Source organism: Schistocerca gregaria, chromosome 4, assembly GCF_023897955.1.
Source record: "Schistocerca gregaria isolate iqSchGreg1 chromosome 4, iqSchGreg1.2, whole genome shotgun sequence".
Taxonomy (NCBI): Eukaryota; Metazoa; Arthropoda; class Insecta; order Orthoptera; family Acrididae; genus Schistocerca; species Schistocerca gregaria.
This window is the reverse complement of record NC_064923.1, coordinates 286,381,467-286,396,149: the sequence shown is the minus strand read 5'-3', so window position 1 is coordinate 286,396,149 and position 14,683 is coordinate 286,381,467. Positions and strand designations below refer to the sequence as shown.

The 14,683-nt window shown below is 40.1% G+C and overlaps 1 protein-coding gene across 1 annotated transcript in view; it reads right to left on the bottom strand.

Moving 5' to 3' along the window:
• LOC126267945 (keratin-associated protein 10-8-like) overlaps positions 1–558 on the bottom strand; it is a 63,549-nt gene extending 62,991 nt beyond the window's left edge. Inside the window, exon 1 of the mRNA XM_049973260.1 lies at positions 328–558. Within this exon, the coding sequence (XP_049829217.1) occupies positions 328–428 (101 nt within the window). The 5' untranslated portion in view covers positions 429–558. The remainder of the gene's footprint in view (positions 1–327) is intronic.
• Positions 559–14,683: the final 14,125 nt, after the last annotated feature.

Sequence of the window (14,683 nt, the reverse complement as noted above, 5' to 3'; positions counted from 1 at the left end):
AACTAACCTGTTTAATAAGTCAAATGACATTCTGTAACAAGTTAGACATTAATGCAGACGTACGCAAGTGAACAGTTGCTTTGTTTTGACAGCAATATGAAGAACAAGTTTCGCACTCTTCGCTAAATTATTACGCAGCTCTACACATGCGAGCTCCAAACAGCAACCAAACCATTTTCACAGTCAGACTGCGTTCGTACATAGTGAAAATGTGCTAAACGCTTAACGAAATTAGATCTTGTGTAAGTCGAACATACACCTTGACGAATCTTATGAACTAAAGCAGAACGTACTTGATAATGAATAAGACATTACATCGTATCGTACCTGTCTATTTGCTTGATCATATTCGCGAACGCATCAATCAGTTGCCGTCGTCTGACGTACACCTCCAAGGAGGGATCGGCAAAAAACCCAAATCGTGTCATTTTGAATTTTTTTGTGGAGAATTACAAATAAAAAAACTAAAATTTGGAAATACAGGTGGCCGAAAAGCTGTTGAAGTGGTCCGGTGGTGAGGTGGTAACTAAAACATTGATGTTTATTCTTAGGACTTTTGTTTCTTTTTCCCCGCTAGGCGACCTAATGCAAAAAAGCAAAGAGTTTACATAAATCTTCCTATCTGCTACATCTGAACAATTTATTTCAGCGTTCTTTATCCATCTTCTTCAATAGAAAAGACCACGTGGCCGTGAAACCTAAAAGACATCGTTCAGTACTGTTTCATACTCCGATGAACAATAATTGTACGCAGTATGTTTCACAAATTGTCCGATGTTTCTTTACAGTACAGATTTAGTCAGTCTCGCAAAAGTTTTCTGAGTGTTAAGAAGTAGAATAAAAACTATGAACAGCAGCCTTTGAGAGCTATTATCTTCTTTGTTATTCTGAATATCTTCATTATTTATTACTTCTTTGTACGTTCGTGATGCCCTGTCAAGAGTGAGGTGAGAATTTAATTCCGGTGTTGGTTTGATACCCAATAAAATTTGTTCTACTGATTTCGTGAAACATATAATAAGCAGTATTCACAGACCGCGAGCTAAGTTCCGAGATATGACTCCAGAGATTGTAGCTAACGGTTGTAGAAAACCAAAGAGGCTACGTCCAATCGACTTCTAGCTACCCTGCAAGCTTAGTCGTGGACTCTGGTGCATGAAGAGTAGAAATGTCAATGGGATGAGTATAACATACTGCACATGTCACCAACATCAAACCGTTGTTCTCGTGACATAGGTATAACGGTGTTTTTTAAATTTTGCTCTGATACATACATTTCAATATTACCCTTATTTGCCCTATTTTCACACTTTTGATTATAAATAACATCAACGGCGCAGAATTGTGGCTGCTAAGGATGCAAATCGACATTCATCAAAGAAAAAAAAGTTATGTTTCGTAAATAAGTAGCCCATAGGTTTAATCATAGTTATCATTTTAGTAAGAGGCGATTTATTCATTGAAAAATATCGAGAGACAGTGTAATGAAGGTATAACATAGTAGAGTTATTTTACATGAGTGTGTGACTTCATATTTACGAGACTATTGCTAGGTAAATTCTGTAGTGTAACAGTCTGCTTCCAGTCATTCTGTTGAAATTCGAGCAGTTAAAATTTATATATGACTGTCATTACCTACGGATTATTCAGATCCCAACAATTGGGCTTATTCCAAAGAAGTCGCAACATATAAATAATACGTAGGTAATGACAGTCATATATATATAACTTTCTCCTCTAAATGCGAAAATATTTTGTTGATACCGAACTACAGAGGAAGAAGCGATCATCATAATAAAATAATGGAAATCAGAGCTCGCACGAAAAGATATAGGTGTTCGTTTTTTCCGCGCGTTGTTAGGGAGTGGGATAATAGAGAATTATTGTAAAGATGGTTCAATGAACCCTCTGCCAGGCATTTCAGTGTGATTTGCAGAATATGTATGTAGATGTAGATGTATATTTGCTCCTGTCTGGAATCAATTCTGATTGTCATTCGACAAAATACTATCTTGGCAATTTTCCCGGAGCGGACAACACAACAATCAGTGCCGTTCGGGACTCATTATCGATGTTGTCAGCAGACGGAACAAAATTAAAACTAGTTTCGCCGACTGTGTCATATTCGGCCAGAAGTAATTACCGAGTGGTTACAATTAAAGTGCAGTTTCTCAGGTAGGTCCAGGGTGGGTTGTAATTATCGTATGGCAACGAAATTTGGTAGATCAGCTAATGCGTCAACAGTGGAACTGATTAACGCTCGAAAAAAATAGTTCCAGTTGTGGCTTCCAGGTGCAAATGTGGCGCTATACACTGTCCGTGTATGACGGTATAACAACCAAGATGTCATTTGACAAGCCATAACGTGAGTGAACAGTATGGCAATCGAGAAGAGAGACCGTGCGTTGTTAGTGAGACTGTTTTGCGTGAACAGAAGCAATTACTGTACTGTATTGAGAGAGTATCGCTGACTGAAAGTTCTGAGGAGACGCCCGATGTCATTAAATGGCTTAAAGAAATGATAAGGAAATTCCAAAAGATGAGTGAGCTTTGTGTGGCACCTGGAAGAAGAAAGCGTCCTTCCCGGTGGAAGGTATTGACGAGATTGCTGTTGTTGTCACTAACCGCACAGCACGTGACCCGGGTTGTGCTACTGTTCGTGCAGTGTCACGGGAATTCTCCATCCAATAGTCAACAGTACCGAAGTTTTGCGGTCTGTTTCACACTGGTAGCTATACAACATCCTGACGGCGCAACAATGTCCTGAACTTGCACTACATTTTCTGCCTCAGAACGAAGTTGATGACATGTGGCAGGACAATATTTTATGTAGTGACGAGGCACATTTTACACAACAGGGTGCAGTGAATGCACAAAACCGCCAAATTTGGAGTACTGTTAAGCTACGTATTGTGCACGAAGAGCCATTGCACTCGCCGTATGTGACTGTGCGGTGTGGATTCACAAGGAAATGGTTCAAATGGCTCTAAGCACTATGGGACTTAACTTCTGAGGTGATGAGTCCCCTAGAACTTAGACTACTTAAACCTAACTAACTTACGGACAGCACACACGTCCATGCTCGAGGCAGGATTCGAACCTGCGACCGTAGCGGTCACGCGGTTCCAGACTGTAGCGTCTAGAACCGCACGGTCATCCCGGCCGGCGGATTCACAAAAGCCTTTATTTTCGTTCGTTTTTCTTCGGAGAGAATACACCCAGAGGTTCTGTCAAGTGCACCGTGACGTCTGTACGTTGTCGAGCTTGTTGTACAGCAGCAGTTGTACAGCAGTTGGAACACGCAGCTGTATGGAAATCACTGTTTTCATACAAGACGGGGCAACATCTTGTGAGACTTGTCAACGGAAATATCTGCTTAATCAAGTTTCCACGAACGTGTTATATCCAGAACTTTCCCAGACGCTTGGCGTACAAGATCACCTGACCTGAATCCATGCGGCTTTTGGCTCTGAGGACATAAAAAAAAAACGGATTTACCAGAGAAACTTTCCATCTCTATCTGATTTGAGGGCCAGCTCACAGAAACACATTGCTCAATTCCACCGGAACTGCTGCGAGCATTTGTTGATCTTTTCTTTTTACGTCTCCCTGCGGATAATGCAGACGAAATTCGACGTGAATCTTGCCGAACGTTGTTGAAATGTGCGCCACAACGGAGTAACATCTCGCCAGCTGAAATGAGCTGCTCTCCGCAGCCTCAGAGAAGATACTAGCACAGTCGTACTGCCTGCGGATAAGGGTAACGCCACAGTTCTTCTGACAAGGGAAGCCTACAACGAGAAGATATATTGTCAGCTAAATGATTCCACGTACCGCAGAATTGAAAAGGACCCAACAAGCCGAATATCAAGGAAAACTGCTACCCTTTTGAACGACTGTTCTCTACCTGAACAAATTATCAAGAGATTGAGACCACACAATGCAGTACCACCAAGACTCTACGGTCTTCCCAAGATACACAAGGATGGTGCCCCACTACGATTAATAGTGAGTAATATTGGTGCTGCCACCTATTCTACAGCAAAATATCTGGCCTCACTACTAAAGCCGTATGTGGGTAAGTGTTGCCACCATATACGTAATTCCGAGGATTTTGTCAGTCGCTTGAAGGAAGTTAAGCTTAGCAGTTCGGATTTATTAGTCAGCTTTGATGTGGTCTCACTATTTACCAAAGTGCCTTTAATGGAATCGTTACATCTTATTGGCAACTTATTCAGTGCAGAAATGACGGCCTTGTTTGAACATATACTCTCCTCAACGTACTTTCTATTCAATGACGAATTCTTTGAACAAACAGACGGCGTCGCCATGGGGAGCCCTTTGTCCCCTGTGGTAGCTAATCTCTTTATGGAGGACTTTGAGGAGAAAGCACTTGAGTCTGCTGTCTTAAAGCCTACGGTCTTCTGGCGGTACGTAGATGATACTTTTGTTGTATGGCCTCATGGCAGACAGGAACTGGAGAAATTCCTTCATCATTTAAACTCTTTACATGAGAACATCAAATTCACGATGGAGATTGAAAAAGATGGCACTTTACCATTTCTAGACGTGCTAGTATGCCGTAAAAATGATGGGTCATTAGGACATTCTGTGTACAGGAAACCGACTCACACAGATCTGTATCTCCAGGCGTCAAGCTGCCACCACCCAGCACAAACAGTCGGCGTTCTCAGTACCTTAATACATCGAGCGCATGTAATATCGGACGATGAAAACCTCCACGCAGAATTAGAACACTTGGAGAAGGTTTTTAAAGAGAATGGCTACATTTCACGCCAAATAAGAAAGGCCATGCGCAACTGTCATAACAAGAAGCAGCGCACTGAGGACGCTGATGACGACTTTAAATCAACTGCGTTTCTTCCATACGCCGGGAATGTGTCGTCGAAAATAGGCCGATTACTGAAGAAGAATAAAATCAAGGTTATCTTCCGTCCACCAGCAAAGAACCGGGCCCTGGTTGGATCCGTTAAAGACGATTTACAACTGAAGAAAGCAGGCGTCTACAAAATTCCCTGTGAATGTGGCTCTGCATATATTGGCCAGACGACAAGAACTGTCCATGAACGATGTACAGAACATGAAAGATACACCCGTCTGCGGCAACCGTCAAAATCGGCAGTAGCAGAGCACTGTATTTCATTGGGACATTCAATGGAATACAATGGAACAAAAATTTTAGCTCCGGTTTCCGGATTTTGGGATTCCGTAATCAAGGAATCAGTGGAAATACGTCTTGCCGATAATCTTATAAATCGTGACAACGGCTTTCAACTGGATAAAACTTGGAATCCTGTTATTAAAATTATACATTCACAGCGGAATAGACAGCGTCATTCGATACTCAATGACTAGATGATCTTTTACTTTCACCACCGAGGGCAGCACGTACAACTCGGCTATGCCGCGCATGTCAACACGTGCGCGAGAATCGGTATAAATACCGCGACTGCACCTGGGCTCTTCAGTAGTTGTGTACTCACCTGATGATGGCCGGACGTCTCTGGGCCGAAATATCGTGGCAGAATGTCGACGGGATCCGGCTGCATACCCGGAAATTACTAGAAGAACAAATACGCCGGGAAAATTTCAGAAGTCACATCAAATACCTTTACGGGGAGGAGATGGTTCAGGATATCCACGTACTGGTTAAATTACGCGAGAAAAGAGCCAGGTTGCTGTGTTCACTAAATTTTTTACTGAAATGTAGAAACAATAACTTGATTCCAACTTTCGCCAGAGTTGTTCATTTTATTAATAGTGTGGCCGCCAACAATATAAAACGCAAGGCGAGTCTGGCTTTATTAAGAGAACGAATCCGTTATACGCGTCGTGAGTTAGACACTGTTGCCAGGAATTTATATTATTTACATCTGAAGATTGCAGCAAGATGTTCTTCCCTTAGCTGGGACTGGATTGACGGTGTATCTTGGGCCAAGGCAGACTGGGCTCACAGGAACAGTACGAACAGGCAAAGTGTGAAGTTTAGCCAACTCGTAACACGAAAGCCGCAAGAAGCTATCTCTGGACGATCCGTGGTGAACCTTACGGAAAAATCGTTTGACGATGCGACGATGTCAGTGCTTGCGAAAGGTTTAAACTTCGCCCCTACTCCTGTTTCACTGCCTTTAACGGATTTCATCAGTTCCATTGAGGAAGCTATTAGACGTCTCCCTGCGGATAATGCAGACGAAATTCGACGTGAATCTTGCCGAACGTTGTTGAAATGTGCGCCACAACGGAGTAACATCTCGCCAGCTGAAAGAGCTGCTCTCCGCAGCCTCAGAGAAGATACTAGCACAGTCGTACTGCCTGCGGATAAGGGTAACGCCACAGTTCTTCTGACAAGGGAAGCCTACAACGAGAAGATATATTGTCAGCTAAATGATTCCACGTACCGCAGAATTGAAAAGGACCCAACAAGCCGAATATCAAGGAAAACTGCTACCCTTTTGAACGACTGTTCTCTACCTGAACAAATTATCAAGAGATTGAGACCACACAATGCAGTACCACCAAGACTCTACGGTCTTCCCAAGATACACAAGGATGGTGCCCCACTACGATTAATAGTGAGTAATATTGGTGCTGCCACCTATTCTACAGCAAAATATCTGGCCTCACTACTAAAGCCGTATGTGGGTAAGTGTTGCCACCATATACGTAATTCCGAGGATTTTGTCAGTCGCTTGAAGGAAGTTAAGCTTAGCAGTTCGGATTTATTAGTCAGCTTTGATGTGGTCTCACTATTTACCAAAGTGCCTTTAATGGAATCGTTACATCTTATTGGCAACTTATTCAGTGCAGAAATGACGGCCTTGTTTGAACATATACTCTCCTCAACGTACTTTCTATTCAATGACGAATTCTTTGAACAAACAGACGGCGTCGCCATGGGGAGCCCTTTGTCCCCTGTGGTAGCTAATCTCTTTATGGAGGACTTTGAGGAGAAAGCACTTGAGTCTGCTGTCTTAAAGCCTACGGTCTTCTGGCGGTACGTAGATGATACTTTTGTTGTATGGCCTCATGGCAGACAGGAACTGGAGAAATTCCTTCATCATTTAAACTCTTTACATGAGAACATCAAATTCACGATGGAGATTGAAAAAGATGGCACTTTACCATTTCTAGACGTGCTAGTATGCCGTAAAAATGATGGGTCATTAGGACATTCTGTGTACAGGAAACCGACTCACACAGATCTGTATCTCCAGGCGTCAAGCTGCCACCACCCAGCACAAACAGTCGGCGTTCTCAGTACCTTAATACATCGAGCGCATGTAATATCGGACGATGAAAACCTCCACGCAGAATTAGAACACTTGGAGAAGGTTTTTAAAGAGAATGGCTACATTTCACGCCAAATAAGAAAGGCCATGCGCAACTGTCATAACAAGAAGCAGCGCACTGAGGACGCTGATGACGACTTTAAATCAACTGCGTTTCTTCCATACGCCGGGAATGTGTCGTCGAAAATAGGCCGATTACTGAAGAAGAATAAAATCAAGGTTATCTTCCGTCCACCAGCAAAGAACCGGGCCCTGGTTGGATCCGTTAAAGACGATTTACAACTGAAGAAAGCAGGCGTCTACAAAATTCCCTGTGAATGTGGCTCTGCATATATTGGCCAGACGACAAGAACTGTCCATGAACGATGTACAGAACATGAAAGATACACCCGTCTGCGGCAACCGTCAAAATCGGCAGTAGCAGAGCACTGTATTTCATTGGGACATTCAATGGAATACAATGGAACAAAAATTTTAGCTCCGGTTTCCGGATTTTGGGATTCCGTAATCAAGGAATCAGTGGAAATACGTCTTGCCGATAATCTTATAAATCGTGACAACGGCTTTCAACTGGATAAAACTTGGAATCCTGTTATTAAAATTATACATTCACAGCGGAATAGACAGCGTCATTCGATACTCAATGACTAGATGATCTTTTACTTTCACCACCGAGGGCAGCACGTACAACTCGGCTATGCCGCGCATGTCAACACGTGCGCGAGAATCGGTATAAATACCGCGACTGCACCTGGGCTCTTCAGTAGTTGTGTACTCACCTGATGATGGCCGGACGTCTCTGGGCCGAAATATCGTGGCAGAATGTCGACGGGATCCGGCTGCATACCCGGAAATTATTAGAAGAACAAATACGCCGGGAAAATTTCAGAAGTCACATGTCAATACTTGTTTTGTAAATAAAACTGCCTTTTACTGCTTTATTTATCCCATACGCGTTTCGCCTTTTCCTTTTCTAAGGCATCATCAGCGGGATCTACAACGATACAGTTTTGTTAGTTTTAGATTATTAAACAGTTCACGTCTGGATTTTTTGTAAGAAAGCAATTACTTCGTTTTGCTGATCTGCGTTTCCTCACATCTGGTCTGGAGGTCGCACTTTCACATTTTTCTTCTTCTTCGCGGATAGATCACTTAAGACCATGCGTAATCAACGTTTGTTGGCCTTCCTTTTCGCCCAGTATTCCTTCATTATTAACGAATGGGCTGGCTTTCGTTGCGTAGACCACGTATGTCGGTTAGTTTCTCTCTCTTCTTCCTCAAAACCCCGTGTGTTTGTGATTTTTCTGATTTCATTTCTGTCATCTAGATTTGGAGACGCTAATTCTCTCAGGTCTTTTTCCGTCTGTTTGTACCAGTTCGGTCTTGTAGTTTTGTTCTTTAAAAATGTATGGATTTTGAGCGTTAACCTGTTTGAATCCATTCTTTCTAAATGCCCCATGAATTGGATTCTTCTCATGCGCATTATGTCTGTTATTTTGGAGATATTTTTATATCTTTCTGCATTGGGTTTTGGATAATGCACACCACCTTTAGTTCTTGGTCCTAGGATTTTTCTCATTATTTCCCGTTCTTTCACTTCTAATTCCCCTTTTAGTGTTCTGTGTTGAAGGTTTAGTGTCTCAGATGCGTAGAGAGCTTCGGGTTTAATTACTGTTGTGTAGTGCCGTATTTTGGAGTTCCAGGAGAAACTCTTTTTGTTGTAATTTTTGTTTACTGAAACGCCGTCTCCATTTTCTGGATTCTTGATCTGACAGATTTCTTTTCATTACAATTTTCTGCAATCCATTCACCTAAATATTTAAATTCTTTTACTCGAGAGATGTAGTTATTACCAGTTTTGAGATCAGAAGGTGCACTTTGACGTCAGTCATAAATTTTGTTTTTTCAAATGAAATTTGGAATCCTATTTTAGCTGCCTGTTCTTGTAATAATTCTAGCTGTTTCTGTGCATCGGTAATGTCTTGTGCGATCAGTGCCATGTGATCAGCAAATGCTAAACAGTCTAATTCTCTGCCCTTACGTCTTGGTCCCAGTCTGTGTGCTGGTGCACCTGCTTTTCTCCATTCTCCAACAACTTTTTCAAAAGCACAATTGAAGAGTACTGGAGACACTGCATCCTCTTGTCGTACTCCTGTGTCTATTTCAAATTCTGTGCTCAATTCTCCCATAAACTTTACTTTGGATTTGGTCTCCGGGTGTGTTTCTTTTATGGTGTTTGTTGTCTTTTGATCTAGTCAAAACTCTGCTAATACTTCAAAAAGGGATTCTCAGTCTATACAGTAATATGCTTTTTTGAAGTCGACAAACGTGATGACATAACTTTTGTTGAAGTGCTATGCAAATATTTCATCGAGTTTTTCCAGTTAAGGATTTGTTCTACGCATGATCGACCTTTTCTGAATCCACCTCGGTATTCGCCTAGTTTTGAATCCAGCTGAGGTTCTGCTCGGTTTAGTAGGGCTTTAGACAGAGACAATAAAGAGATTCCACGATAGTTGTTGGGGTCTGTTTTACTTCCTTTTTTATACAGAGGATGTGTGATTGCTGTCCTCCAATCTGTGGGGATTTTTTCAGTTTTCCAGATTTCATGTATAATTTCTTTGAGCTCTGCAATAAGATTTTCTCCTGCATTTTTCCATAATTCTGCATTGATTTGGTCTTCTACTGATGATTTGTTATTTTTCAGTGACTGAATTATCTCTTTAATCTCCTGTAAACATGGAGGCTTTGAGTCTGGGTTTCGTTGTGTATGACGGAACTCAAATTTTTCTTCTGGCTTTAAGAAAAAATGGCTCTGAGTACTATGGGACTTAACTGCTGAGGTCATCAGTCCCCTAGTTTCCTTTGTATACGCCGTATCCTTCTGAATGAAAAGGATTTTCATCTGTATGTGGTGATTTCCGAAATGCAATAATTTTGATTTTACGTTCTCTGGATTTGTCCAGAACTTTTTTAGTTTTCTCATTTTTGAGAGAGTGTGGGGCGGCGAAGAAGTTGTCGAATGAGTTGTTTGAATGTTCATTTCACGTAACAGACTATTGCCGATGCAACATATGTGGGACGGCGAAGAAGTCGTTGTTTAATGTTGCATGAAAGTTGAACATTGCCACCTTAAATCACGCGAGCCTGGCAACTAATTTGGTGGCCAGTCAGAAAGCGAAGGGAAACTTACTGACCTTAGTTCCCAGTCTGCACGGCCACATTCCTGTACAGCCCAGCTAAACGAAAAATATCCATAGTTCTTCACGGGATTAGGGCTGCTTCAATAAAATTTAAAGTTCCAAACAAGATTTTATTATCTTAAAGGCTCACACAAATTACTCGAAACTTCTGAATATGCTAAAGACATTAAATATTGTTAATTCAGCCAATCGTTTAATAGTTCAGAGGCGACTTCTACAGCAAGTTCCTCCCGAATAGTTCATTACTCTAACTAACGGTGCTCTATTAATAGTTCGCAATAATGTAAAAAAAAAAAAAAAATTAATGCTCGCCTTAAAAGTGGAGTTAGTCACCACTTGCCACTCGGAATTATACTTCACACGGACGGCACAATAACAGTTTTTTTACCGAAGTCTAAACGATCCAGGACGGTGTACAGTCCTCGCGATTTTCAATGTCCGTTTACATTGCTAAGTACGCGCATGTTACAGCCCGCTATGACGTCACCCGAGGCGAGGCGCGATCGGACGTTAAGCTCGCGTGGACTAGGCGTTGGTCTAATGCGGAGTGAGCTTACTACTGCCTCTGCCGCTCTTTTTATATAGCTCCGGCGCGTACCGCCAAGAGAGCATCTGTTCTTTCCGTTCATATGCAGATGCCTGCGGCCTCCAAATGACCGCTATCTCAGGCACATAATCTTAAATATCACATTTAATAATAGCTTTACAAACTTCTCAATTTTTGTATACATACATCTGAGCAGTACAGAAGCATGTAGAAAATCTCAGCCCGCTAAAATTAAAACTTTACTCTCTAGAATTTTTACAATGGAACTAACGGTAGATTGTTACCTCTGAACCATAGCTTTATCAAGACTTGTATCAGCTGTTAATTATGCTACAAGACTAAAACTTGGTGTAGCTTTGTTAATTGTCCTATCTGATCATTGGTCTTAAAGAATTTGTTTTATCATTAAAATTTAAAGTACTTAATCTATAATGCTTATGTACATTTTACTCACAAAAGTAGTTTTTACTAAATTACTAAAAAACTAGAAGAGGTAACTGATTGTGGTATTTCCATTATTATTATTAGGGTGAACTGAAGCATCCTACCAATTTTCAATATTGTAGCTCTATTATTTCGCGCCTCTGATTTTTCCGAAAAACGCGGATTCTGGAGTCAATTTTAGTTTTATTGTTTTGGAAACCAGCACCACTCATTAATGACTTCTTACTGCACCTTCTCACCAAATTTTGGCTTCCTAGCGTCATTATTTAGCGCCTCCTAATTTTCTTTCAAAACGTGAATTTTACGTAAACTACTAATTTTATAACATTAAGATTTGTTACCTGAAACATTATTACATAGAACTATACTTTAACAAAGTTTTACACACAAATCTTAATTTTTACTTTTATGTTAAATGTGGTGCAATACTATATGCAGGCGCGTTACGATGACGTGACGCTACTAGCAGTGAACTAGGGTAAGTCCCGTGCACTCGCTCGCCTCTGTATCTTATACATGATACAGCGCTTGCTTTGCTTCATCACCCCCTTTTTAATTTTCGTGAAAATCTATTTTTGAACAAAATTAAATTTCTAAAAGAACAAACAAGCGATGGATTACTTTAGTATACCTCTTTCAACTTAAGTTGCTTCTTCTTAGGAAATTCCTTATTACTACATACACAAAATAACCATACTCATATACACATAGAAAACCTAGTACAGAAGACATTCACAAATTATTTACATACATTTACATGGAAATATAAATTTTTCAATGGTTACAAAATAGTTATTTTTTTTTCTTTAAAATCAGTCTCTTCCTGAAAAAGAAAATACACACGACTTTTATCACTGCAACGCACTCACATTTTTCTTTTACTATAATACTCGGCACTGTGGTGGGTGTCCTATTGTAACACTCATTTAATTTTACTGATTGACAAAATTGTGGGAGGAAATTGTATTCACTGTGGTTTGCGTCTCTACTTCCAATCTCCCTACCGCTTGTTGTCAGTCATTCATGCAGCCTGCATGTCCCTGAGAAACAGACAATACAGTCTAAGTTTCTGTTTTCAACTTATATCTAAGGTAGGACAAAGTACATTTTATAGTTTATATTCTGGCACTATTTTACTAATTGTGAAGTTGTCAGAAAGACATTTAGCACTAAGTCGTATCTGATACAATAGCTCCTACTTTCCTCTTTCATAAATAATCTTTTAGGTTCCTAAATAGTGAAAATTCTTTTAGCAAATTAATATATTAAGATCTTGCTTCAACTTAGAAAATTGAGTAACCTTTTAGTTTTAATGTACTCTGGCTTAATTATCGTATGGATTAGTTCATCAAAGAAGTCATTTGCTGACCAGCACTTTGCTTTATTGTATGAATTACTAAAGAAATTAGTTATTTTCAGTATACCGATTCCAAATTTCTGCATTTTCCAATATTTGTGTGTTTCTGTTGTCTGTTTAACTATTTATTTGCCTCAAGCAAGATTTAGCGTTTTTTACCATTTCACGAGACGTGAGGGAATTATTCTTTAATCCTACATCATTTACTTCAATTTACTTACTTCACTTCTTCACCTTATTCATTTTCTCCCTTTTCTTCCAGATTCAAAATACTTCATTTCTCCACTTCTTTCTCCCTTTTCCTTTTGTCAGCCTATTGACGTCCTGTTTCTATATATTTGGTGCGATCCTCACACCACTTCCACACATCTCCATTTATTTAATTCTAAAACGCCATTGCTTGCCTCTATGAGCATTACCTTCTTACGCTGTTTTCCTTCAGACAACCTTATTTCTAGCAACATACTATCTTCTGCATAATCTCATGGATTATTCATATTCATACCGTACTTCGTATACTGCAAAGTGTCTCTCTTAGTTGTAGTTTCTAACCCTTTACAATTACATGAAATATTTTAATTTATTTATTTTAGCCATGTTTGCCTCTTATTGGTACTCAGACTTTTGTTTTGCCATTCACTAGGTAGATCCTTACTAAGAATACTTAAAACCTAATAGCATATATACAACATGAAGACATATGTGATTCTTACCTGTTATGATAGACCAGAAGAAGGGAATGAAACTTGAAAAGGAAATAAAGTTTCACCCAGCTGGGACTGCACGGTACGCCAAACCGTGTATCCGCCAAAGAGTGGCAGACTCCCTACAGTAATTAATTACTGTTAATTTTAAATTCCTTTAGATCCACAATATTTCTTAGACCTAGTTCTCTCTTATTCATTGGATATTCCAAACGATAGGCATTTGCATGAGGTTTACTTACTATTCTAAATGGTCCATGATATACATGCATAAACTTTTTAGTTTCTGCAGAAATTTTCTTTGATTTTTCTTTTGTTTTGACCAGCACTAGCTCACCAATTTTAAAACTAGTGGGGGAAGCCCTTGCATCATGCCTCTTTTTCCTATCTAAAGCTCTTTTGCGTATATTTGCCCTGGCCTGTGCTTTCTTCTCATCCAATGTACTCTGACTTAGAACTGGAAAGTCAATCATACTCGGAATGATATTATGTGGTTCCTGATCGAACATCAGCTCACATGGAGCAAAACCTGTGGCATCGTGTTTCAGATTATTAATTATCTCTTCAAAATACTTAATATGATCAGCCCATGTTGAATGCTTCCTAGCACAGTAGGTTCTACATAGTCTATTCAGTTCTCGCATAACCCTTTCACTCATATTTCCTTGCGGAAAGTATGCTGAAATCCTTATATGCCGAGTTCCGCTCCTTTCAAGACACAACTTAAATTTTTCTGATACAAATTGAGGACCATTATCTGACAATAGGTTTTTTGGCTTGCCAATTTTCATAAAATAATCTTTCTCCAATTTATCTACAAGTGTTTTGGCATTGGCTCTCTTAATCGGATACAGTTTAACATATTTACTAAACCCATCAATCACCACAAAAACATGCGTACATCCTCCTTTAGATGTCGGGAGAGGTCCAAAAAGATCAACTGCACATAACTCTAAGGGTTCACTTGGGTCTACGTGATGCATATCCCCTTGCACTATTTTATTTACTGCTCTTACCTTTTGACAAATAACACAGGATGCTAACCTTTCTGCAACTCTACGATGCATGTTATCAAAGATGACTTTCTCATTTAGTTTAGCAATGCACTTTTTTGTACC